This window comes from Epinephelus fuscoguttatus, linkage group LG13, assembly GCF_011397635.1.
Source record: "Epinephelus fuscoguttatus linkage group LG13, E.fuscoguttatus.final_Chr_v1".
Taxonomy (NCBI): Eukaryota; Metazoa; Chordata; class Actinopteri; order Perciformes; family Serranidae; genus Epinephelus; species Epinephelus fuscoguttatus.
Window position 1 is genome coordinate 11,623,772 of NC_064764.1, and position 26,656 is coordinate 11,650,427.

The 26,656-nt window shown below is 39.4% G+C and overlaps 2 protein-coding genes across 2 annotated transcripts in view; one reads left to right on the forward strand and one right to left on the reverse strand.

The window, feature by feature from the left end:
* The window catches only part of tmem163a (transmembrane protein 163a), an 85,069-nt gene extending 78,081 nt beyond the window's left edge, over positions 1-6,988 (forward strand). The window contains exons 7-8 of the mRNA XM_049594710.1: positions 1,982-2,123; positions 2,343-6,988. Of these exons, the coding sequence (XP_049450667.1) occupies positions 1,982-2,123; positions 2,343-2,403 (203 nt within the window). The 3' untranslated portion in view covers positions 2,404-6,988. The remainder of the gene's footprint in view (positions 1-1,981; positions 2,124-2,342) is intronic.
* Positions 6,989-10,298: 3,310 nt separating this feature from the next.
* Positions 10,299-26,138, reverse strand: LOC125899720 (alpha-1,6-mannosylglycoprotein 6-beta-N-acetylglucosaminyltransferase A-like). Its single transcript, XM_049594207.1, has 15 exons — positions 25,946-26,138; positions 23,649-23,725; positions 23,247-23,336; positions 23,026-23,085; positions 22,208-22,384; positions 21,213-21,382; positions 20,839-20,967; positions 19,613-19,746; positions 19,346-19,479; positions 18,776-18,919; positions 15,916-16,062; positions 15,638-15,751; positions 15,418-15,492; positions 13,228-13,385; positions 10,299-12,386 (listed from the first exon to the last, which is right to left on the reverse strand). The coding sequence occupies exons 1-15, from the start codon at positions 26,079-26,081 to the stop codon at positions 12,185-12,187; spliced, it is 1,947 nt and encodes a 648-aa protein (XP_049450164.1). The 5' UTR covers positions 26,082-26,138; the 3' UTR covers positions 10,299-12,184.
* Positions 26,139-26,656: the final 518 nt, after the last annotated feature.

A 26,656-nucleotide genomic window follows, 5' to 3' on the forward strand; every position in this document is an offset into this window, starting at 1 on the left:
TAGAAGTAGAACAGTACATCAGTAATATCAGCAGTATCAAAGCTAGAAATACTCTTATGCACCAAAATGCCCTCTGTCAGAGTTTTATTACTATATATTGTTATTGAGTTATTTTTACTGTGCATTTACTTGTCAGAGTCATTTCAGTGTTTTAGCTGGTCCAAATGGAGCTCATGTTATTATTTTATATGCTGTTGGGTAGTTTGATTCACCGTATAACATTGCATCACATCCATATGCTCATCATAGGCCTTCAAAGTCTTAATCTGTGAAGTAACTGATCCAACGCATAAAAATCAAGGCCTCAAAACAGTATGTGTGTATGAATATTTCTGTGTGAGAGAAAGTTGCTCTCACAACTGAGTTGAAAGGACTAATAGGTTATGACCCATTGGCTGCTCATAGACACATGCACACAAGAACAAAAGCACAGAAAACACACACACACACACACACACTGCACACTGCTATCCCCAGGTCTCAGAACGCACAGGGCATCAATCCAATAAACCTGAGGTTGCTGTTCTCAGAGACCGGATTTATTTCCCACAAGACTATACACTTACTGCAGGCGAGACAATAACCCACTGCGCTGGAATTCATACAAGGAGAAATGTAATTATTAAAAAACAAAAACAACAAAAAAAAACTTGGTGACTCAAATACTTTAATTGCTTAGATATATTCAGCAATTACAAAGCATTTATATCCATCTATATTTGAAAGTTTAAAAAAACACTAGTGAATGTTCCCTTTCTGACACCATTGTGGTCTGAAAAGGGATCCCACATTGTGGGAAGTACGCTTATTTGCTTTCTTGCCAAAAGTTCCATGAGAGAACTGATACCACTCTCATGTCTGTAGAGTAAATATGAACCGAAACAGCCAGAAGTTGGAGAGCTTTGCTTGGCATAAAGACAGATAGGCGGGGAAACAGGTAGGCTCTGAACAAAAAATCCACCTAGGTCCTCTAAAGCTGGATGCCTGGCAACCGCATGGTGACGATAGAACTCCAGGATTCACTGGGCCTGGCCAAAAAAAATAAAGTCCAGGACCAACCCGTTCTCACTTCTAACTTGTCACTACTGGCACTTGGTCAGCGGTCCTCGACATCTTATACCACGCACTGAGGGACCCTTTAGTGTCTGCATGAGGAACAAGAAAGTCCATGTAGGGATGATGTCAGGGCAGATGGGCAGGTCAAACAAAGGACTTTCACTCAGCAGACTGCTGTTCATGTCCCCTTTGAAACCAAAGTAAACACTGAATTTATTACACTGCATTATACAGTATGTAGCATTATGTTAGTGCTTGTTGTTATTGAATGTAAGTACACACTTACTTATTTTACTCCAAACCATGATTATTTTTCTGAACCAAACCAAGTACTTGTTAACTCAAGTAAACATAAAAGCAGGGTAAACCTGCAGTAGAAGTTGATTTTGAAAAGAGACTGGATGCATGTAACAAGTAGAAACTGTGCATTTCCAGTGAACATGGAAGTTTTTGAAAAAGAGGGGAACAACAAGGGGAAACTTACACACCATCACTGACCATCCAAAACTGACACTAGAGGGTTGCCTAGGGTGCCATAGTCTGCTGTGCAGAGCTACAAACCAAACATAAGTATTTGAGGATTTTGTTTTAAACAGAGTCAGGCTAGCTGTTTCCCCCTATTTCCAGTCTTCATCATATAAGCTAAGTTTACAGACTATTGGCTGTATCTTCACATTTACTGCACAGACACAACAGTGGTATAAATATTTCCATCTGCCTCTCAGCAAAAGAGTAAATGAGTGAATCAACTAAAATGTCAAACTATCCCTTTGACACCAAAAGACCTAACAGATCAGAAACAGATTACTATGTTCAAATACTGCATATAACTCGGGATTGATAAAGCGTATTAAAGTCTGGGCATCTGAAATTACCACATTACTCAGACACAGAACGCGTAAAAAGACATGTTTGTGTTTTTCAGGGTTTAACTCTCTGGTCGGTTCAATCATGGGATTTTCCATCTTGATCAGTGCCGAAGTCTTCAAGCACCATGCTGACGTCTGGTTTCTGGATGGCACCATCGGAGTTCTCATTGGACTCATCATTTTGGCATATGGCGTCAAGTAAGATAGAAAACCATCAGCCTTCATTTCTTTGACCTACTGATTTCAAATCATTTCTATTAGGTTGATCCAAATTCCAGTAATGCCACATTCACATGTCAACTCGACAGCTCTGTACTGTCTGGTATTCTAAGTGCCAAAACAGGCTGAAACACCTTGCAGAACTTATTTCTGCACATTTACATACTTAGCAATGAGATCTTCTTTCCGTGTCCACAGACTTCTGAAGGACATGGTGCCCCGTGTGAGACAGACGAGGAACTACGAACGCTTTGAGTGAGAGTGTGTGTCAACCAGACGAGCAGGTTCAAACACACACGTCCACACACCTGGCTGCCTCCTGCCCTCCACCCTCTTCTCTCTGTGTTTCATACACACCTCAGTACACATTTCGCCTGCATATGCAGCACATACATGTTCTCATACACATGAATATACACACGTGCTGTATATACTGTACATAGTACATTCATACATTCAGACAAACACACATGCATGCACACACGACCGAGAGACTTTGAGGGAAAAGGACATGATTGAGGACCACATCCTGGAGAGGAAACACTTCAAGTTAAACCCTTCTTTTTCCCCACTTTTCTTCACTTTTTGTTCATGAAACCATGGGTTTAAATGTTACACCTAGAATAAGGAAAAGGCCCAAGAGCTGAGACTCCTGTTTGCCAGCAGGGGCCTTGGATTTGTTTGACTGGGAGATAGTTGCTGCTTAAATGGCACCATTCACATCATCACAGTTTTCACACTGCAGGAAACTAAAGCATATTGAATTGTCCTTGTGGTTCAGCTATTGTCATGGTGGGCATATTGGGTCAAAATTGAAATGTTTCAAATTGTGTAGAGTTTTCTTAAATGAGGTGTAAACACATACAAAACACAATATGTTTCCCCATGTAATTTACTTGAGTAAACATGTAATTAGCTTTTTAAGAACCACTTTGTATCCCTGTTGTATCTTAGTTAAGAATCTCCAAGTTAAGCTGAGGACTGCTCAGTAATTTCCTAAATCAGACAGAGAGTTCCTGTCCAAACCTCACCAGCCTCCTCCCAAAGCAGACACTATCCATTCTAATTTGTTGCTGAGAAAGGAAGAGAGGACCTGAACAGCAGAGGAAAGAGGACTTAGACAGAGAGCATATGAGCCATACTGAGTCAGCAAACGCTGCTGTGTCCAAAAGGTGAAAAGCATCAGCGAACAGTCAGGTGAGGTCAGCCTTGATCTAGAAACTCTACAACTAAAAGCAGAGCACAGGAGACACTAAGGACAAACATTTGCCATACGGGGGCTGTAAGCCTCAAGTGCACAAGTTATTTATTTACATTGCATAGCCTTCTGTAATGTATGTAATGTATCCAAGCACAAATTAGCCAACTTTCCTCCATACGCAGGTGTTTGTTGCTGACAGTTTAGCACAATGGGTAATTACAAACTAAGAAATTATTTGAGGGCCTGTTTTGTCTTAAATGCTGTTATCTGATATGTTTCATTGCCATATACTGTACATATCTTTTGATTTGTTTACAGACACACATACCTGTCAGTTATTTACTGAAATACATTCAGTATCTTTTGTTTTTTACTTGAAATTTACTTTGACAAAGTTTTACCAACTAATAGCTTACAACTGAAAAATAGTAATAAAATTAAAGTTTTTTAAGGGTAAGATGGAAAAATTTCGTAATATGTTTTTGTTTTTGATAATTAGTAGATGTAAAAGCATTCAACTCTTCAGGAAAATCTCTGGTACTATTTACCTTAATTCTATTATTTATCATTTTCTCCTGAAATATTTTACTTAATCCACTTGAGATATATTATTTTATTCATGTTTGATTCTTTTTATTTACTTGTTTTGATTTCAAAGTTCACCTGAAAAGTTCGATAAGATGAAGTCTCAAACTCAAGATGAAACAAAGCACAATGACCAAGACAAAGCAGCCTGTGGGAATATAATTTTTAATTGCATGTCATTTGCAAAGACGGATAGTTTTCTCCCCTATGTCTGCATACCTGCTTATGACTCATTTGTTCTGCATGTCGCCATTGTTACCATCCATTATTATGTGCAATGAACAGAATGTAAATACAAACCACACAGTCTGTAAATATGTTTATTACACTGTTCAGGTGCATCAGTAACAAAAAGTCGCAGATATAGTCGTAGTACTTTATGGCCAACATTATAGGCTTTTTGGAGTAGACAGCATATAGTTAAAGTACAGGATGATCAATGTTGCATATAGTTAAACATGTTTACTCTATACTGCTTATACTGTAAATGTTGTTTTACATATTACTGTAGATTATTGGTGAAATGAAATAAGTCTTACTGTACATTTTTGCACTGTAAGTGAAAATCATAGACTAGATGTAGGTGGAATCTGACAGCGTTGTCCGAGGCTCCTTTATCATTTATTAAAAGCTGTCAAATCAATATTTTACACGCTGAAAATGACATTTGAAATTTTCCTGGTGGCACAAATCAGTATTATTTTTACTGAACTTAAGTGGGTATCATAAGCTCAGACGTAAAATCTCCCAAAAAGTTTTTAGAGAAACATTTAAGTGAATCATGTGTAATTAGTTAAATTGGGTAATACCTTCCTCGTCATTCTCTCGGAAGAAGCAACAGAAACACCTTGAAATGAGCAGTTAGGTTAATGAATTCAGTTGTTAGATTGGTTTTCTACAAATCTATGGAGGTTATTCAAAATGAAAACACATTAATATAAATCATTCATAGATGTGTTTTGCACAAACACGAACAGATAGTGAATGAGCTTACTACCCATGACCAAAAATACATTTTCACTATCTAAAGTGAGATAAACTGTACACCAGGGATACTCAGCTTGCTCTGCCTGGGGGCCACTTTTGCAAAATGACAGGAGGCCAAGGGCCAAATAATAAACAAACATTAATATTCATGAGTATATATAATAACTGATGTGCTTGTTGGCAACCTTTTGACGTAAGCTGTCCTCACTCATCATTGCCAAGAGGCAAATCCAGTCGAAGCAACACCCGAAGGTCAGGGGTACACAAGAGTATTTCCAGGATTTGAGGACATCTGGGGCCAAGCCTGGACCTTAATTGGGGGGAATCTGGGGGATCTTCCCCTGGCAGATTGTTTTTGATGAACAAGCTCGTTGGTGCTTTTTATGCATGCTTTTTGACATCTTATTTACATTCACAGTACAAAAAGTGTGAATCAATCAGTTTATTCCATTGTGAATTAAAAATGGTCGGTGAGCCACCCCAGCTGGAAGTTGAGTGTCACTGCTGTACACTATATATGACTGTGGCCTGGTTTCTTCCTGTAAATGTGGATCCACGGTGCTTGTACGCCCCCCTGTGGTAGAAGGCCACATGACAAGAGCTGTAATTAGTATTCAGTGCACTGGATCCAAGGGAGAGTCTAAATTTGTCCCAGACTGAAGACAGTAAGAAAGCCTCGGACTGTAATTCTGAGGGCACCTACATCCACTCTACACTGTAATTATCAGCTCTCAGTTGACATACTAGACAAGGTGCAAAATTCTTGGTATTATTGTTAGTTTCGTTGTGTGAAGAGTAAGGATTAGCTATAAACTGAAGGTGTGAATCAGCTCACACCACTTCAACTCACCAACAGCACACTGATTTGTAATGTTTCCCCTCTGATGCATAGAAGACAATCTTTACAATGACTTTTACTAGCAACGCACAGTGTTTACATGCTAATAACCACCACATAAGGCACAGAACAAACTCATAATAACTCTTAGTAACAGTATGCATTACTAGCTCATATTGTTAGCTATGTTGTGTTTGGATAAACTGGAGACCATTTTGATCTGGGCAACAAAATCCTTTCTACCTCTCTTCTTTGCACTTTGTTTTATTTCTATGCCACTTCTCTTGTGCACATTCATGCTACATGAAATTTAGGTCCGGGTGCTGTGATTGTGGCCCTGGCCCCCCTTTCACACCTTAGTAATGGGTGATCCTTGAAGCTGCTGCACTGGCTGTAAATCACTGGGTCAGTGCAACAGCTGAATACCAAAACTAAAAGTATAATGAATATAACCTTAATTCTATGATCACCAGAGACGTGGTTGCCTTTTATTCGTCTATCATGATTTTTTCAGTCCTCAATTAAATGTTTTAACCCTCACACTCAACTCTCACTTAAATACATATAGAGGTTTGTGAAGAAATTGTCTCTGACCATGTATTTGCACAAACACAAAACCTCTATTCATTTGACAGATGGTATGATATTAGAAAACACTTCATTGTTCCATTGAGACAGCTCAGAAACGTCAGATTCTGCAGCTTGATGAACTGTGCCAAATCACTGAAACATCAGTCATCTCTTCTGATATGTGTATCATTAAATTATACTTGTATGGATGAATAGACTTATTATTATTATTATTATTAACGCCCCAGAAGAGGCATCAAACCATTCATCTGCCTTGATTTCATTAAATTATTATGGCAATACTAACCACTTCTCTGTTGCGATAGGCTTTGCATGGGTGCGTCAAAACCCTTACAGCTTCAGTGGTTACAAGTGCATTGCAGCCAAACATGCATGCACGCGCACACACACACACACACACACACACACACACACAACCAAACATACAAAGATGTAACTGTATTTCCAATAAATCTGACTGTAACAGAATTATTGTTTGTCTGTTTGTACGGTAATGACATCAGTGGTATTACAGACAATGTAAACATTATTTATTTATGTAAAAGAACTATGAGGTATCTCTTTGTCAAAGAGCAAAGTTTTATTGATTAATAAAGTTTTATCCTGCTTAATGTTGAGGCATGTTTTCTTTTTCCTTCTCAACCACACAACTGTTTTTCTACAACTGAGATCACACATTTAATGGGCACAAGGATGTAATTTTAAAAATTGCATAGTTTCTTTCATCGTGAACAATCAGCCGCTGTGTCTATATGGTAAGCCTAAGTTAGAAAAAAATAAGTTCGAAAGATGATAAAATACAAAAAATGTACTACCACTCATGTCTGTACAAAAAATATGAAGCTACTGCCAGAAGCCAGCTAGATGAGCTTAGCTTAGCACAAAGACTGGAGGCTTGGATAACTTGTTAACTTCCTGCCCGTTTTCATTCCTAGGTCATTAAATACCAATGCTTTTTCATGCCCCTCTATGTGTGATATTGTTGCCAAAGGCATCCTTTAATATCTTTAGGAGAGGCACTGGGCTTTCAACTACCTCCAATCTAAACTCATCTGCAGCAAAACTCATACACAGCTAATGTAGTATAAAGAGCAATAAAGTCTGCGTAGGGTGAGAGGGAGGGGAGGTGGATGGGTAAAAAAAAAACAGACTTTCACCCACGAGACCACAGTTTGTGTGCTGTGTAAAACCAAGACATAACATTATGCAAATTATTGTAACAAACGTACCCATTTCAACACAAAATGTGAACTTTTTTCTAAACCTTACCAAGTAGTTTTGTTGCCTAAAGCTACCTGCGACCTTTTCACAACATTTATCTCATGCTACAATGTGATTTAGCTGTGGATCACATAGATACAGTAAAGGGTGCCTTGTGTGTCCCTATCAAATGCCAAGGGGCACAACAAAGCCTTGGTATTTGATGGCCTTAGCTGCAGTTTCACAGAGTCTCTGCTGGTTGTAGGGCAACCTCATGTTGATGACGAGACTCCAGGAAGTTACTGTGCCCAGCTAAAGAATAGTCAGCCACATAAATCCCCTGAAGAGGTGACGTTTTTACACTTTACTTTTCAAGCAAATTAACTATTTCTTTAACCTAGTATTGTTTATATGTAGTGTATAGTATTGTGGTCACGGGAACTCTTTTTGATACTTATGTAATCATCAGTGGTTACAGCATGAATGATGCACTGGTAACATTTTTATGTGGAATGAAGCTGAGCAGTTTCCACCTTTAAAGTAGGCATGGTTTGACCCTGAATCAAAAAGCTTTGGATTACAGTTACTGTGCCTGTTGTGGCATAAGCAAAAGACAAATCATGTTGCATCAAGTGTCACAGTCATTGTAAATGCCACATTAGGTATATAGAATACTTTTTCATTATAATATGAGAATTCTGCATTACAGACATTGGCTATGTGAATACCTGAATATAAGATTGTTATATATGTGTTTCAAGTGTTAAGACTAGTGTGAAGTCCTTGAAGAGCAACTCATTATACTGACCCTGCAGAGTCTTTAAACCTTTCTCTACACATGCAGAATACTGTGTACATAACTGTGTAAACAGCTGGATAGCAGGCATTGCATATATTTGGTAGAGAATTATTCTTCATAGACTGTCAAAGCCTAGTACATTTTATAATGATAAAACATTTCTCAATTCAGTATGTTATCTCACCTGCCCTAATTCTATTTCACAGCTTTGCATCATCATCCCAGGCCTGCACTCTCACTGCTCTGGCAAGACAATGGGTGCGTCCCAAGTCCCTTAAATTTACTGCTAACCACCTAACCTAGCCACCTTACCTAACTGTTTAGTCCCTCCCACTTAGGAAAACATGCAAGGAGTCAGGAGTTAGGAGTGAGGAGCCAGGATTGCTGATAAGAGACATGAGACGGCCTTACTCTGAAGCGTCACGTAAAGCGACGTCCTTTTCTGATGACGGCGACACAGCTGGATCTGCTGCATAATGGAGCCAGCATACATCCCAAGTCACATTATATATATCCACTGGACGGACAGACGTGCAATCGATGTTGTACAGAACAGATCAACATGATAAATTAACAGTAATCCGTATGACAAAATGAGACAGAAAGAGAGAGAGACAGAGGCAGAGAGAGATGCAGGACAGACGGTAATGACAGTAGCTTACAACAACATTAATGAAAGTAATAATATTAATTAATATTAATAGTAATAATTAATATTACCTACAGGCTATTAAACATTATTCCACTCACATGACATGCAGGATAATTAATGATGGGCAAATGTGTGTGTGTGTGTGTGTGTGTGTGTGTGTGTGTGTGTGTGTTCGTGTGGTTCTGGACATGAGCAGCTGCACATTTAACAGCCACACATCACCAACAGTCCGCTGTACAACGCAACAGGTTGTGAATGAAATAAACTTAAAAACAAGAGAGACATGAGACGGCCTTAAAGATGGCGGACGGTTCAAGTAAGGAGTTAGGAGTTAGCAGTATAAAATAAGAGACTTGGGACGTACCCAATGTAAATTGACTTGCACTTGTATAGCACCTTTCGAGTCATCCAACCACTCAAAGTGCTTTTTACACTACGAGTCACATTCACCCATCCACCCATCCACACACACATTCATACAGTGGTGGCCGAGGCTACCATACAAGGTGCCATCTGCTACGGAGTTTTAACACACTCACACACCGATGGAACAGCCATCGGGAGCAACATGGGGTTCATTATCTTGCTCAAGGACGCTTCGACATGCAGACTGGAGGAGCCGGAGATCAAACCGCTGATCTTTCGATTGGTGGATTGGCTCATACAAATTCATTCATTCATTCATCTTCTAACCGCTTCATCCTCTTGAGGGCCGCGGGGGGGCTGGAGCCTATCCCAGCTGACATCGGGCGAGAGGCAGGGTACACCCTGGACAGGTCGCCAGACTATCGCAGGGCTGACACATAGAGACAAACAACCATTCACGCTCACATTCACACCTATGGACAATTTAGAGTTACCAATTAACCTAGTCCCCAATCTGCATGTCTTTGGACTGTGGGAGGAAGCCGGAGTGCCCGGAGAGAACCCACGCTGACATGGGGAGAACATGCAAACTCCGCACAGAAGGGCTCCCACGCCCGGGATCGAACTGGCAACCCTCTTGCTGTGAGGCGAGAGTGCTAACCACCACATCACTGTGCCGCCCTCATACAAATTCTTGCTAAATAAATCTTCAATGTTCATGAAAAAATGACAAAATTCTAGAGTCATGGTAGATGATGTGTGGCAAATTTCAGAATTTAATCTCAAAAACTGAATTTTTAACAGCATTTTGAATTTTGCTCTAATGTGAACAATTGGAGTCAATATAAAAATGATAATTTTAAACATCAGTTTTTCACTTATGGAGCAAATCAATCATCGTTACAAACAAATTACCAACATCTCCATGCTGTCTAGATGCAATATGTGTATTTTCAGATTTTTGTCTTAATAACTGAATTTTTTTTACAGTGGTTTCAAATCTGCCTTTCCATGCACGGATGGCTGCTTTCCTACACAACAGTGAATGGCTTACTCAATTTGTGAAGCCACTGTTGAGTTGCTACTTGCCAATTAGCTCAGAGTGGTAGATGACCATCTTAGGTTCCAGAGGTTGTGGGTTTGAGCCTCAACTGGTGCAGAATCCTCATTGCAATGTAATCATTTCAACATCTTGTGCTCCAGCTTATTGCTTAAAATTGCCTGAGCGTGACTGATCACTGTGCAGCATCTTCAAGTCTTTTTTTCTGCTAGAAAATCTGTCTTCTCATGCTTGAAAATAAACCAAACTTTGCACAAAGATCCAGTGTCAATACTTCAGTGTGAAACCATCTGAGGCTTCTCACTTTGCACATAGCTCAACTAGTTAAACATCAGTTTTTCAGTTTTTTTATGAAGCAAATCAATCATTGTTAAAATAAATTACCAACATCTCCATGCTGTCTAGATGCAATATGTGTATTTTCAGATTTTTGTTTCGATAACTGAATTTTTTACAGTGGTTTGAAATCTGCTTTTCCATGCATGGACGGCTGCTAAACCTGCACGTCTGCCTTAGTCAATTTGTGAAGCTACATATGAGTTGTCACTGACTAATTAGCTCAGTGAGATAGAAATTGATTCTTAGTCTCAGAGGTTGTGAGTTCAAGCCTCAGCTAATGCAAAAGGCTGATTGTGTTGCTAAATTCCTAAATGTCTTCCAGTTCTTCTGCTTGTTGCTCAGAATTGCCTAAAAATGCCCGGACCCGACCCATCGCTGCGCATTATTTCCTAACGCCTGCGTATTATTTGTTGTCTGTGTACTGCTTTTCACATTGATAGGAGACTGTGAAACACCCATGACTGTTATCATCATTATCAGAAAGGCAGCTGCTTAATTCTTATGTGTGGATCAGGTAAAGCTCAGCCCTATTAGCTGGCAAATGAATGAGTCCCTAAAGGCTATGTAGACTAAATGAGGGCTAAAACATACTGTTTAATTAATGCTTCATCAGAGAAATGGTGATGAAGTAGAAAAACAGAAACATAGGGGAAATTGTTATATACCAACAATGACGGGTGTAACAAGCCACATTGGCTGTATACTTCAACAATGCATGTACAATGCAAGGAGATTGTCACGCTCAATAGTAGAGAGTTACAAAATGCCAAGGGATTTTAAGAATGACAAAAAAGGAAACACAATAGACCATTAAAATAATCCCCAACACGTGCCTGTCAATGCCATACCCCACCCCACTGTGGAAAACAATAAATAAATAAATAAATAAATAAATACTAACCCAACTGTCGATAAATCCATTGTAAAACTGTTCAGTCATAAAAATTTACATACATTTGTGTTGTATACCAAAAGTCCAGGCACATGGTCTTGTCAGATATTAGGCAATTAAGTCTCATAGATCCTAATCTGGTGATTTTAAAGAAAAGTTCAGGACATTGGGTGCCACCTCCTAGTATGAGTCTGTTGACCCTTTTCAGGGTGGACTTAATGAACATGGGTGAGCATGGTGTCACTGAGCCACGTAGAGTGTAGAGGTGGAGTGGGAGATTTACAGGATAAAGGTATCCTTCTTCAGGAAAGAGATCATGTCAGACACTGCAGTGTTACAGGGGAGTGGCACTCTACAATATTCATGGCAGACCCTCCATGAACGTTTATCCCCCTGAAATATAAGGATGGGAACATCAGCCAAAGTCTATGAGGGAGTGAGTAAGGACATTCAGATAAAATCATCATAAATATGTTCATTGGGTTTTTGTTAACCTGTATGTACATAGGGTTTTGTTTTCTATCCAGCTGCTAGACACATGCCTTGCATAAGGCTATCTGGTCCTTGATGTAGTCTCTACAGGGGCAGATGCGAATCAAAGACTGGTCTGATCTCACACAGCTGAAGAGCAGGGGGTCAGACTGGAACAGACAGTGCTTACTGCTGCTGTTGTAGGCTGGGAACACCAAGTGACTGTCAGAAAGCTCTGATGTTTGACAGTCTACACTGTAGCTGGAGAAAAACAAACAGGAGGAGAAATCATTAGCATCATCAATCATTGTAAATCAAATAGTGATGGAGGATGAAGTCATCTTCAGCAAGCTACAACATTCAAATTCTTATATTCACATATCAGGTATATGTGGCTGGATTAAGTGACTCCAGCGAAGGGGACCTGTGCAAAACTCCAGAGGAGAATCTACATGAAAAGCTCATATTAAAAGCGCCGGGCTAAGTTTTTAAGCTGTTTTGTTCCTTTTTTTGTCAGCTTAAGAGCTAACTCTGACACCTGCTGAAATTGGCAAAATTGGCTCAGTTTAATTAAGCAGTGGTGAAAAGGCTTCCTGCGAAGGCTCTGACAGTTTAGATATATTTAATAGTAATTTGAACTTGCATACAATATTTGTGTTTCCCACATAAAAAAGACTGTAAAGTAGTCCAAATTGTATGTGTCGGCTGGCATCAAAAAGTGCCAACTAATTATGAGCTTAAAAAAAACTGCTGAAAATATTAAAGTAAATGTCTGCCTGTTTTTAATTTGTAGTTGTTGGCTAGAAAAAAAGCAGACAGCTCATCAAAGACAAATGCCTATGCATGACATGGTGATTTTTTTTTTTTTTTTTTTTTACAGCTGAATTGCCTTAATGAAAAAATGATGGGAAAAAAATGAACAGAGCTAGAGGTATGATGAGTGTATATGTATACATATATGTATAGGTGATACCCCCCCAATTAGAGCATCTCCTCACACTGCATACAACACATTTCAAGCCATATTTCATAAACACAGACGCAAAAAAATAAAGTAGGACTTGTGTCACTGGATTCTATACACACCAACATGTGTACTTACTTTGCAAGATTCTCGGCATTGTTAAGGTATGGAAAAAATGCAGGTTCACAGATCAGCCCTGCCTTCTGGCATTCCTGTTTGCAGGATTTGTTCGCTTCCGCCTTCACAACCTGGAGTGTGCTCAGTGGAGGCCAGCTCCCTGTACTATTGCAGAAGTCCTGAGGTAAAGATGAGAAGAGAAGAAAATAAAAAAACATAATAATAAGTATAATAATAATAATAATAAAATAATGAACATATCGCCACTAGTGGCAATCCTGGGGTTAAAATTTGAAAGCTGCATAGAATCAAGACCTGTGACAGTTTACGACACCTGCATTAAAAATAACCAACACGTTTTATGCTGATCAGACAGATTCTCATTTATTAAAGGCGCTATGTAAAAATGTGGTCAAAACGGTTACTGCCCCCCCTCCCCTACAGATTCGAGGTTGCTGGACAGCGGCACGCTGGGGACTGATTTGTTTGACCACGGGCGGCTGCCGTGACAGGGCCGCGTCGCCGCGTCCTTGATCTTTGGTTTTCCAGCAGACCGTTCGAGCAAGTCCGGCTTCTCTGCTGCTAACGCTGCTGCCAGGATACAGCGGAGGAGGAGCCGGCTGCTAATGCTATGTACCGGGACATAGCTAACGCTGCTGCCGGGATACAGCGGAGGAGGAGCCGGCTGCTAATGCTATGTACCGGGACATAGCTAACGCTGCTGCCGGGATACAGCGGAGGAGGAGCCGGCTGCTAATGCTATATACCTGGACATAGCTAACGCTGCTGCCGGGATACAGCGGAGGAGGAGCCGGCTGCTAATGCTATGTACCGGGACACAGCTAACGCTGCTGCCGGGATACAGCGGAGGAGGAGCTGGCTGCGAATGCTATGTACTGAGACACTGCTAATGCTGCTTGCCGTGCTGCTGTAGCTCAGTCGTAACTGTAACTGATGCTGAGACTCTACTGACTGCGTGATTGGTAGACGGCGGTGGCGCAACAGGCCAAAACACAAATTCAGAACATAAACATGATTTGCAGACTGCAAAAAAATTTTTTAGATGCAAATATTCTGGCTGTACTATTGTTGTTGGTGAGATCAGTATGTTATATGAACATTATTCCTTAGTCTCTGTGACATATTAGGAGGATTGTACGACAGTTTGCTTTAGATTTTTTACATATAGCTCCTTTAATGGCCAAATTTTGTGCTGGGCCATGCTCTTCTTTGGCTGCACAGTCACTTTCTATTGGTCAGATGCAGTAAACTTTTGGGGACATACTTCAGTGGCTTAGTTCAAAATATCTACCGAGTTTGTAAATGTTTGTAAATGTGAAAGGCCATTGCAGTTGTTTGCAACTGGTGGCACTCCCTATTAAGCGATTTCAAAATAATTTTACAGACGTGATTTAACATTCAACATATCCTGCAAGTTTTGGAAGGATTAGACAAACAGTTTCTGATTTATATTCTGATTTGCGTTATGCCTCGCCTGTGCCTGCATTTGCTTTGAGTGGTTGATTTGAATGAAACTTTCAGTTCATGTTAAAGGTACTGATGTAGACATATCAATGTTTTGTGACAATTGGCCTAGTGGTTATGGAGGTAGGTCTATTTGTGTGCTGAACCACACCAGTTTTAAAGTTCATTCATCAATATCCTCAAAATGCAGTGAGATATCAACAAGTGTTTGATAAGTTTGTTCCAATGATGATCCATAGTAAATGTGGTACGATTCAAACCTACAGTTTTGGCACTCCCGAAGAGAAAATTTGAATGTTGTGTTGAATGTTCCGACATGTTCAGATCACAAGTCTTGTGATGATTGGCTAAATGGTTATGGATTTAGGTCTATTTATGTGCTGAGCCACATCCCCTCTTAAGTTTATTGGTCAATATATTAATATACAGTTGGTTGAATAATGATCCATAGAAAGTTTGGTTCGTATTGGACCGATGGTTTAGGAGGAGGTGTAGCGCCCCCATGTGGCCAATTGGCATCATGTTTCTTGAGCAACATTAGCACACAACTTCCAGTAACTGGTGAACATTGTATGTGTCTACAATGTATCATCTCACAGGAATTTGCAAAAACATTTCTGAAGAAGAAAAAAAAAAGGCAAAGCAAAAACAACAGGGTCTCAGCCCCTCCACTTGAACCCCTAATCTCTGATCCCTTTTCCATCTGAAAACCAACATTTCTCCAACCTGCTTCTCAATCAGGATGTTGACCCTCTGGAGCATCCCTTCACAGGAAAACTCATAGGGAAGGTAGGGCTCAATCTGAAATGTATACACAAAACCCATAATTACTGATATGTCACAGGCAAATTGCAGCTCTGTATTCATCATGCTGAGCTTCCTCTGTATTTACACTTTGCTCTTTGGGAAAGACGTAAATCTGGCACTATATTTAGCGGGTACTTACAGTCTGATTAAGGACGGCAGTGAGAGCTCTCTCCACATCTGTGGAGTTGTGCATATCTACCATCCAAACATAAGGCTGTCCTATGGCTTCTGCATACGGATGCTGGGATGTCACCTGCACATCAACAGTGAAAATGATTAAATTAATTTAATCTTTTTTTTCTTTTTTTTTTGAGGAAAAGACAGTAGATTGATTTTAATGTTGGATCAACTTGGTCATTTGTTTGAGGATTAAGTGTTTATCAGCTTATGGTAAGTGTCTCAGATTTGCCCCCTGACCTCTCTTATGTTGGGCTTTCCCTTGAAGAACTCTGTGTTCAGGCTACTCTGTGGCGGGTGTAACCTGGGGTTCAGGAAAGCACAGCCATTGGCTAAGGCCTCCAATGGGGCGGGGCCTTCATATGGGAAAGACAGTCCGACAAAAACCTACAACAGACCAAAAATAAAAAGAAGAAACAGTTTAGAATGTCCCAACCCTTGTAAGCAACACATGCAGAGGTAACCACGTGCACTACTGTACTGTTACCACATGGTGCCAGCCAACACCAGGACAAGAAATGATGAGCTCAGCGAATAGAAAGAGTCTAAAACGGCTGCATGCATGTTTTTCTTGATTATATAAAACGCAGACAAAAATAGTGTGATGCTGCTTGAGTAATGTGCCAAAGATACACTACACAGGATTTTTCTAAAAAAAAAAGAAAAACAATGTATACACTCATACAGAAGTAATCCCTCTCAATCATCACTTGCAACCCACTAGAAGTGTGTGGCATTACTTCTATATAGAGTCTCACAGGCAAAAATAAATTCATCTGGATCACTTGTTTATCCTCATTTTTTGTCACCAGTGCAACAGCTGCTCTTCCAGCACAGTAGCCAGAGTACAATGTTGGCACTGTAGGTTTCTACAAATCACTGATATTTTACATTTGTACATTTCATACATATGATATAGCTCAGATTACATGTATATGAGCTAAGTTTCTTATAAGGAGAAGGATGTATTGTGTGACACCCAGGTGAGATGGCAGGAAAGCAGCAGAGTTAGGTGTTTTTGAAAGACAGACCAGGACATGTCCAGTAGTGTTTGTAGCAATCAAACTGGGAATTTGAAGCCAAAACATTATGTTTTCCTCGCCCTAACCAAGCGCTTTTTGTGGCTATACCTAATCACACATTAACCACAGCTTTGTAATGACATATAAAGAAATGTAGCGATTTATATTTATATATGAAACATACACAAGTAAACATATCCCTGGTTTGTAGGAACGTACAATGCTAACATCTGTTCAGGTGATTGAACGGACCCTTCCTGTGGTCCTTAGGGAAAAACAGTGCACACAAATGCGCACATATTGTGCATAATTACATACAAATGCATCTGCATACTGTGCATAATTACATACAAACACATCCACGTAAAACAGGTGTATACAGGTCAATAAAACAAGATACAGTACTAATTAACTGTGTCATATGATAAATAGGTACTGCAGCATAAACACTGTAATCAAATGTCCACTAACTACATACACAACATACACCACTATGCTTTTTAACTAACATCTGTTTTTGTCATAAACTATACAAACTCTGTATAAGTCAGAAAAACCTTGAATCTATTACTCTTAGAGATCTCTTTGAAAGTGGTTTCATTCAGGGATTTTTTCATAAAGAAGGATGAATGATTTTACTGAATGGCAACCCTTTACAAAACTGCTTTTTTCAAAGCACTAGGTCTGTATTGCGAAAGAGTTACGTTATCTTCTGTCACTTGTCTACTTTTGTGATAGTGCTTATCCCTGGTAAAGGTTTATCTCCAGGTGAAGGTTATTAAAAGACAGCAGGGCAGTCTCCCCTCCACTTTCAGTGAGGACAGAACGGCATGCATTTGACCTTCTGTCTAACTGAGAAGTTCAGGACATCCAATAATGCACATGTGCCACATACAAACATTTTACATCTCATCTCCTTTAAAGGTCCATTGTGTAGGGTTTAAGGAGACAAACTGCCAAATATGGAATACAATAAAATAAGTTTTCTTTAGTGTATAATCACCTGAAAATATGAATCATGTTTTTGTTACCTCAGAATGAGCTGTTTAAATCTACATAGGGACTGGACCCTTGTCTGCATAGATTAACATGTCACATCATCATGTTTCTACAGTAGTCCAGAATAGACAAACTGCACGCTGGCTTCAGAAAGTGCCATTTGTGTTTTTGCAGACCTACTACAGTGAGTTTTTAACATGCACAGATTAGCAGGTGCTAGGCTAGCAGCCTGTCTGCAGTCCCGAACAGCAAAGGAGAAACACTGATTTGTAACATGGACTTGTGCAGAAAATTCAGCTCCCGAGAACCAACTCCTAACCAGTGACCACTGAAGGAATTCTAACCTGGAGAAGTTTCAGCTGGTTGCAGTCTTCACCACTAGATGCCACTATATCCCCTTAATTTTTACACACTGGACCTTTAACGTTCCTGAAAATGGACATGAGTGACACATTTTGATAGCTCTGCCCATTTTGAAATCAACAAGACATTTTCTATTTAATGGTTATATGCAAGAGTTTAGTTCCTGTTTTTGCTGTTGTTGTTTTCTTTGTTGTCACTTCCATCAAATGAGGCAACGGTTGCCACTTTAAAGGGGAACTATACCCATTTTCAAAATTCATATATGTTATTCCTATGTTCTTACACAGTCAAAAAATATTAGTAAAAACTCTCTCTCCCAAATAGAAAAAAAACCTAGAGAGCTAAAAGTGAAATTTATGATGTCATCAAGTATAAAGTGTGGAGCTGCTCCATAGACAATGAAAGGTGAAAGATGTTATAGATGACACTAAGAGCACTCAGGGGAGTGTTCGAAGTATATAGATCCATTTTCTGTTTCACAACAGAAATTTTCCTACACCATGGAAATATCTTACTGGAATTCTTAGTTATAGGTGGTGTTTACCTTTAAAACTACATATTGGGGATTTATAAGGTCATAGGAAAAGGAAAAAAAAATCACAAGTGGGAAAAATAGCTTACTGTTATTGTTTTTATAAATACAGCAGTGGGCTGTATGTTGGAAGAAGTAAAGCCAGCAAATCTCAAAGGTAAATTAAAGGGAGACACACACTCACCTTGCTCTGCCTCAACAAGGCCTGAACCTCAGTGCCTTTGACAATGCCGTGGTTTTTCACATAATTTGGAATAGTAGCACTGTTATCGACCGTCCCATGGATCTCTAAGTGCTTATGGATAATGTCCAGATAAGCCTCTTTACCCTGCAGAGAAACAGCAGAGGAAACAAATGGTGATTTGCTGGAAAATCAATGGATGCGGCACATATTACACCTGACAAGTTAGTATTGTAAGGGGATGTCTGAAAAAAAGGGTGAACCAACAAACTACTAGACACACAAAAGGTAGAATGAGGGGATATATTTGAAGTGTTTTCAATGTGTAAACTGCTCCTAAAATGTGAAAAATTAAAAAAAGTTCCTTCATTATTTCCTCTTCATTGGTCTACCAGGATTTTTACTCAACAGTTTTTTTTTCCTATCCAGCCACCCCTAACTAGAACCTGAACACTTCTTTAGTACTTTATCAAATCAATATAGGTGCCTGAGGAAATAAATATCTTATGGAGTACTTCCCGGAAAAATGCTTGGTTTTTTTTTTTTTCTATTTCAATGTCAGTCCATTGTTACCTTCCAAAACGAGGCTCTCTTGCCATACACAAGTGCCTGGTTTTGTCTTGTGGTAGACTTTAACTGCTCAGTTTGTTCAGAGGTCAGCTGGTGCTGCACCACAAAGCCCAGGAATGTGTTGTCTGGTGTATGAGCTGCTCACAGTAAGAGAACACACATTTATTAAGACAGGTATTAAAAAAGAAAAAAAAAAAGGTGCCATTTCTGTGTCTACATATGTAAATCATACAAGGAGCTGTTGGAGAAGAGAAAGAAACAGAAACATACGGAACATGGTGTAGAACTGCATAGGGATCAGGTGCAGTCCGCCAAATGGACTCTTAAGGTTGTTCTTCTGGGCCCAAGCTGCATGATTGAAGTCTGGCTCTGTGCCGAAAGTGTCCAACACACGAAACTTGCACCTGGTCAACAGACAAAGGTACACACACATAAACATATCAATACACACATCTTATCTCTATCTATCTATCTATCTATCTATCTGTCTACCTACCTATCCATCTATCCATCATCCATCCATCCATCCATCTGAACATTACACTCCGTGATTGCTGATCACGTAATTCCAAAACACCAAAACATAGCTTTTATATGTCACCATAAAAGCCTCCACTCTTCTGCTTTCAGAATTTCCACAGGGTCTTTGAAAACCTGAGGATGCGACTGTCACTCCCACATCATTCTACTAACATGAAGGCATATACACAAGACTTCAGATTACATTTTAGTGACACATGACAGACAGTCACTTGATTGAAAGTTGAGTGATGGCAATATCCACTTTCTGTTCATCCTAAATTGAAGTAAGAAATACATTTATGTTGCCATTTTTGAAATGTTAGATGCAGAAATCAGAATTGCTCCATTTCCGCCGATGAAATTTTAAAATGGTTATATAATTTTCCATTTATCTTCCTTCACTGCATCTGTTCTTTCTGTATTTCTTTTCCTTAAATGTGACAAGAAACTGCTAAATTACTTTCCTTCTTTTAGTCTTTCTCTCCTTTTTTTCTGCCAGATACCTCATTGCCTTATTTGACATTGTCTTTTATCATATCACTATCTCCAACCCACTCTGTCTTTACAGGCCTCAGACTCTGGCTTGCTATTATTCCTGTTTGGTGAAATTATAGCATTTATATAAAAGCAGATATTACAAAACAGTAATTGCACCCAACAAGTTTGAACTCGGATCCATCTAGTCCTTTCTTATTCTGAGAATTCTGCCAAAATCACTTTACCTTCTGTAACCTCTGTGCCAGCATAATCACCAATTGACTCATACTTGACTCCCCTCTCTGCTGCCTCTTGACTACTTCTCCACTGAAGGACATCTTCAGTCTTCTTTTTAAATTTCTATTGCTCTCCTGAGCTAATCATCTACTTGTCTGCGAAGTGATTTTTGGAGAAAAAAAATCAAAATATAAGGGCAACTCTCATGTAACTCACAAGTGCATTAAAAAAAATGTCAGGACCAGGGTCTTGATACTCACCTGTATTTGAGCCAAGATGTATTTAGCAGTGCCTGAATCTGTCTAAGGCCAATAATGTCGGTATAGATCAGGTCTGCTTCCACTTTTTTAGTATGAGGTGGGCAGCTACCTGTCTTAATCCCAAAAAAACTAGAGCGAGAGAGAGATAAACACAAGAATGGATATACAGAAATAGAGTTATTACACATTTGTAGCAATTAAGGAAAAATATGGAATGAGTGGAAATGTACACATCAACTAGTTATAACCTCCAAGTTGCACATTACGAGCATGGTGTATGATTTACATGATGCTTTTTCAGCCATAATCACTGGTTTATTGCGTCATATATTCTATTCCCATTTACCCTAAACCTATTTTGTGTGCATACTCACTGCTTGAGGTCAGGCATAGAGGCAGTAAGGTGAACATGGTGACCCAAGATGTAAAGTGTGGAGATGAGGTCACTCCACTGGACTAGTTCCCCAAGGGGGCCGCCACTGAACGCAGCCTCTGCTATTCTAGCACGTGATTCATCTGTAACTGCTCCAGGATGAACCAGAATCTGGGGATGGGTAGATGTGCGGGAATGAGATTACTCTCCTTTGTTTCATACGTTTTAATTTGGTCAAAATATTTTGCCCACTTGGATCCGAGAAGCAATTTTCTAAGATTTCAAAATAATATGGCTATTACATGAAAAGCTCTTTGAGCATTTCAGGAAAAAGTATCTGTGCCTGATGGCTCATTTCCAGCACAGACAACATTAAATACCCTTGTAATGTATAATGGAAGGCCAGTTTAGTTGAGTTCAAGAAATAGTAAGGTCTATATGTACATCATTCACATCTATAAACTTGTTTTCCTGGTTTTAGTATCACTGAAATGAGAACCAAATTTAAGGAGGAAGTGAGGCAGCCAGCTCTAAAAGCATTCTCTAACAAGAAATTAATATGTGTCCCTTTCATGAGCATCACTATGGAACTATACATGTCACAGTTCCTGTTTTCTCAACTCCCATTTTTTCACTAAGTAATTAGTATTATTAAAAATTGTTTAGGTATTGTTTTATTGTTGTTATTGTGTGAAGCACATTTTGTTGCATTCTGTTTGTATGAAAAGTGCTATATGAATAAAGATTCATGACAAAAAAATCCAAAACAGAATCAAAACTACCTGCACATGTTCTCTCTATGTTAAATCAGTGAATGCCATAGTAAGCTACAGCATTAAAGGTCATTAGAGTGACCTTTGTTTAAAAATGACTGCAGATTTTGGATGGAAATGAGTCCCCCTCATCACCATGGTCGAGAACAAAAAGCTCTTGGGGCAGGGGTAAAGGAACGGTCAATTAGTGTTCCAATAAAAACAGTTGGGAGGTATACATTACCTGTTTGGCTTTTCTCTCTGTGAGGTTGTATTTGGCTGAAAGAGAGCGTCCAGCATCAACCCAAATCTTCTCCATACTGCCAATTCTTTGGCGTATCCAACGAAACTGGACTCTGTTTTCCAGAGGGGGGTACAGATCTTTAAAACTTTCCTGTACCACTGCATCATCGGGCTCTACCTGGAAAAATAAAACATTTAGGGTGGGATGTTAGTTTGTCTGTTGTCAGCAGGATTACAGAAAAACTACTGGCCCGATTTTCATGAAACTTGGTGGAGGGGTGTAGCATGGACCAAGGAGGAAGACATTCAATTTGGGAGCAGGTCTGAATCACAGGGTGGATACATCACAAATTATTTCTCACTTTTGTTAACATTGCAAGACAGGGCATCTGGCCTCGGCAGAAATCTGCACTCTCTATGTGTCCTTCTAGTTACTATATTGTTAATTTGTGTTCTCCTTAAAACACAATGACTTCTTACCTCTTTAGCATTGATAAATCAAATTTGCTCTTTCCAACTGAGCTTAAGAGGATCACAAATCATTGCCAGTGTCACTACTCCAATTTGTGTCAGTTTGAAATTTTGCTTTCCTGGACCATGAACACCACATACAGTACTAGCATTAAAGTGACATCAACCATCAGGCTATGTAGGCAACTAATTTAGAAAATGAGCTCAGAGGACAATGAAAAATGTTTTGCGTAGGTTTAGGGTGTGTGCTAATGCTAGAAAAAGATTACAAAGATTATATATATTTTGCTCATAACAAATACACACAACTCGCATGCAGTCTTGACATTCTTTCGTTTTTGCTTTTACCTTTTCCACTACATCTTCAGGAATCACTCGGCCTGGAAGTACAGGACACCAGGGCTCTATCTTAACACAACACAGAAAGAAAGAGGGGGCAGCTACATCAGCATTGATCATACACTTCTACATCTTTTTGCATTTACAAAATTGAGCACTACACTGAATGTAATGAGGTCTTCACTGAGCTGTGTTACTGTGTGATATGAGAGCTGAAGCCATTTGGGTACCTCACTGAGGTAGAAGAGGAAGGAGCACAGAGATCCATTCACCCCATGACTGCCGTAGCAAGGGTCAGTCCTCCACATGTCCTTCATCCACTGGAGAACCAACACGCCACAGGGGGTCACAACAAAAGACAAGTACATTATTCTGATCACCAAAATGCTTTATGCGGTTCAAGTGGAACATAACACTTAACATAAGCTATTCAAGAGCAAGACCGCTGCTGTACAGTATCTTCCATATTTTAATCTCTTTATATTATATTAGAATAGAAATGCATTTTTTTCAATGTACACTGAAAACATGACTGAATGAGCAGTCACTAAATTAATTCATTCTAAGGATTTTTTTTTACCAATGAGGTTTTAATGAAAGGTTGCTACTACCATGATAAAGAAACTTGTTACCTTCAATTTCTTCATACAGTCTGGGTATCCATCCATGGGTGGCAGTGGGCAATTTTTATCCTCTTTGATCTGATCTTCTGAGAAACACACAAACAGCATGCATGCTCTGTTCATTAAAATGTATTCATTTCTTCATTTTGTTTATTTAGTTATTTCACTCTGAGTCCAGTTAGTGATATCATTGGAATAAGTGCTGGAGGAGACTGTGTCAAATTCCTGCTTAATGAAGTGGGAAATACTGCCACTAATGTAAATGTAATAAAAACATCATTCATTCTTTCTAAGTCTAAAATTCAAATATTTAAAGTTTAACCTTCAAGACATGTTGAGAAGGACAACCTTCATGTTTTCACCACCTGCCTACAGGAGTGGTTTTAACTAGTTCTCATTGGATAAATGCAAAGAAATTCAGCCGCCTGAGGCTGTACTCCTAACCATGTGTAAAATCCCCTGAAGGGACATTGGTTGAATAAGCGAGTCCAGTCACACAAAGGCGAAGTTGTTGTTTTACATTTCAGGAGTAGTTGCAGGCAGCAGCATTAAAGTCAATCCCTGCATGGAACAAAAAAAAAAGCAATCCAAGAACCCTGATGCACCCTGTTTCTCTGTGTTTCTCTGAGCGAGCACAGCCTGAGTGTTTGCTATATTATATTAGAAATGAAAGCATCTGTACAGTGTAGCGGAACAAGTTCACATTTAAGATTTAGTAGTTTGACCCACTATTGCCATGTGCTGGGATGCTGTCTAACACACAACAACAGGTCAATGTTATTGGCACAACTGACTTCTGCTACTAGACTGCTTTCATTGCAAAGGGAAGGGTACCTTTGTTCAAGGGGAAACCCAAGTGTGGTGTGTTTTAAAACTAACCAAAAAATCATTATATTCTTTATTCCTTAACCTTAACGTAGCTCAAAGTTCACTTGGTTTCACATGGTGCAGAAACAGCTAGGGGAAAGTCCTGTGTTGTTTAACCCTTCCACCACTCCAGCATGCCTAGAAGGACTTTCAGTCTTTATACTACTTTCTTCTCTATTGCCATCAGCATATTGGTCTGTGATTGCAGTCATCCTGATCATGAGGTTATACTATATATTTATATATATAATAGATATATATTTATAGATTATGTGGGTAATATATGCATTGTGGTGGACTGGAGTTTAACTCAGTTCCAGTTACGCTGTCTTGCTGTAGTAAATTTACTAAAGTACCAAGTGTGTATAAATCCAAAGCTGAAAATAGCCCCTAACAACAGCACCATCCACTAAATTTTGTGTTACATTTGCTAAAATCTACAGTGCCCAGCTATTTTTCAGGAACTACTTATTTTGCCCAGTCTCACTCTGAAGTCGTCGAAATCCGGCGCTTGGGCAGTGACTTGCAGCAACAGAAACCAATGAAAAAGGTGTCCTTTAACATCGGCATGATAAATGGCTGGTTGCCATCATAGTTTAATGGTGCCCGCTGGCATCAAGGGGGAACACAGTGGGACGAGGATGAAAGGTAAGGCGGTGAAAGTCTGAGTGGGGCAGGCAGGAAGGGTGGTGGATAGGTCTAACAAACACCCACTTTCACCTGAGAGAGCGGTGCTCATGTCCCATAAGATTCTAATGCCAAACCGTGCTCTTTTTTCCTAAACCTAACCATGTGTGTTTGTTGCTGAAGGAAAAAAAACGTCAATTTGTGGTGTTCTACCGACTTGGTGCATTTATTTTGAAAGAGAGTGTAATCAACCGTAAAATTACTTGTTAAAACGGAGGTGTATCTTGAAAGAAGAGAACTTGGCACAGTGTCCCAGAATGCCAACAACCAACGTACCTAGCATAGCTTGCATGTCTTATGTGGACATGGAAAGTCCATGAGTAAAACATCAATATATGACGAGGTCGGAGTGAGAATGTGTTGACTTAGCCTTTTCTGAAAAAAACACCTCATTCATTTTTGATCCACTGAAGATTTAAATCTTAAGTATAAGGTAGGGAAATCACAACATATTGAGAGACAGACAAAGGCATTGTTGGCTTTGGACATGTCATTGAAATTGCTGACAATGAGAGAAAGAATAACATAAAGCCAATAGACTAGATAGTCAAGAAGGTACATCTAGACAAGGTTTTTGTTCTGTGGTTTTTTTCATATCCCCACATGACCAATCTCAGATCACCACTTGTGTGCTGACATGACTGGAATCGTTTCAGAATAAATTGCATGTACTGAGTTTCTCCATGTTAAAAGCAGGCACTGTGGAACTATATTTAGAATTCTGCACATAATTTGATCAAGAGTAATTTTACCAGTTTTGCCTTGTTCTGCCTGTAGCTTTAGGAGTTCCTCCAAGTGAGCCACTTGCTGCTGTAGCTGTATTTTATCCGAGCGCAGCTCCTTAATCGTCTCATCCCTCATTTGTCCCTTCTCTTTTTCTGCCTCCATTTTAATCTGGAGTGACTGAAATTCTTCTTTGTAGCTCTTCAAGGGAGGTGGAGAAGAGACTGAGAGAAAGAGAGTTTGTTGTGTTGAGTCATCAACCCTCTGCTCTGAACATGTTTTCAAGAAGCTTGCATCATAAAAAAACTGTTTAAGCAACTGGCCATTCTATACAACCATAACTCAGTGAATATTTCTCTTTCATTTCGATGTAGTGTTTCTTCACTGAAAATGTATTTTGATGTTAACTGAGATCTGTGGAATAAGTGTGTATTTGTATGACCAAAAAATCTTTCTCTCTTTTTCCTCGTCATAAAGCTCCATTATTGTCCAAAATCCATTAAAAAACAAACAAACAAACAAACAAAAAACACATCAGTGAGCTACACCACTGGATGACATGTTCATTTATTGTACTCAATCCCATTTATGCTGTCTTGCTGTCGTAAACCTAGTACAGCAACAAATGCAAATAAATCTATGGCTGAAAGTAGCCCCTAACAGTAGCACCTTTAGTTCATTTTTGAGTAACATTTGCTAAAAGCTACAGCGCCCAGCATTTTTGTAAAACTACTTTGCCT

Excerpts from the sequence above, each read along its gene's own strand:
- LOC125899720 (XM_049594207.1), bottom strand. The coding sequence starts at position 26,081 with ATGGAGGCAGAAAAAGAGAAGGGACAAATGAGGGATGAGACGATTAAG. Across the intron at positions 20,968-21,212 it reads TCTATGCCTGACCTCAAGCA|TTTTTTTGGGATTAAGACAG; the intron begins GTGAGTATGCAC and ends CTCTCGCTCTAG. Across the intron at positions 19,747-20,838 it reads ACATCTTGGCTCAAATACAG|GTGCAAGTTTCGTGTGTTGG; the intron begins GTGAGTATCAAG and ends TCTGTTGACCAG.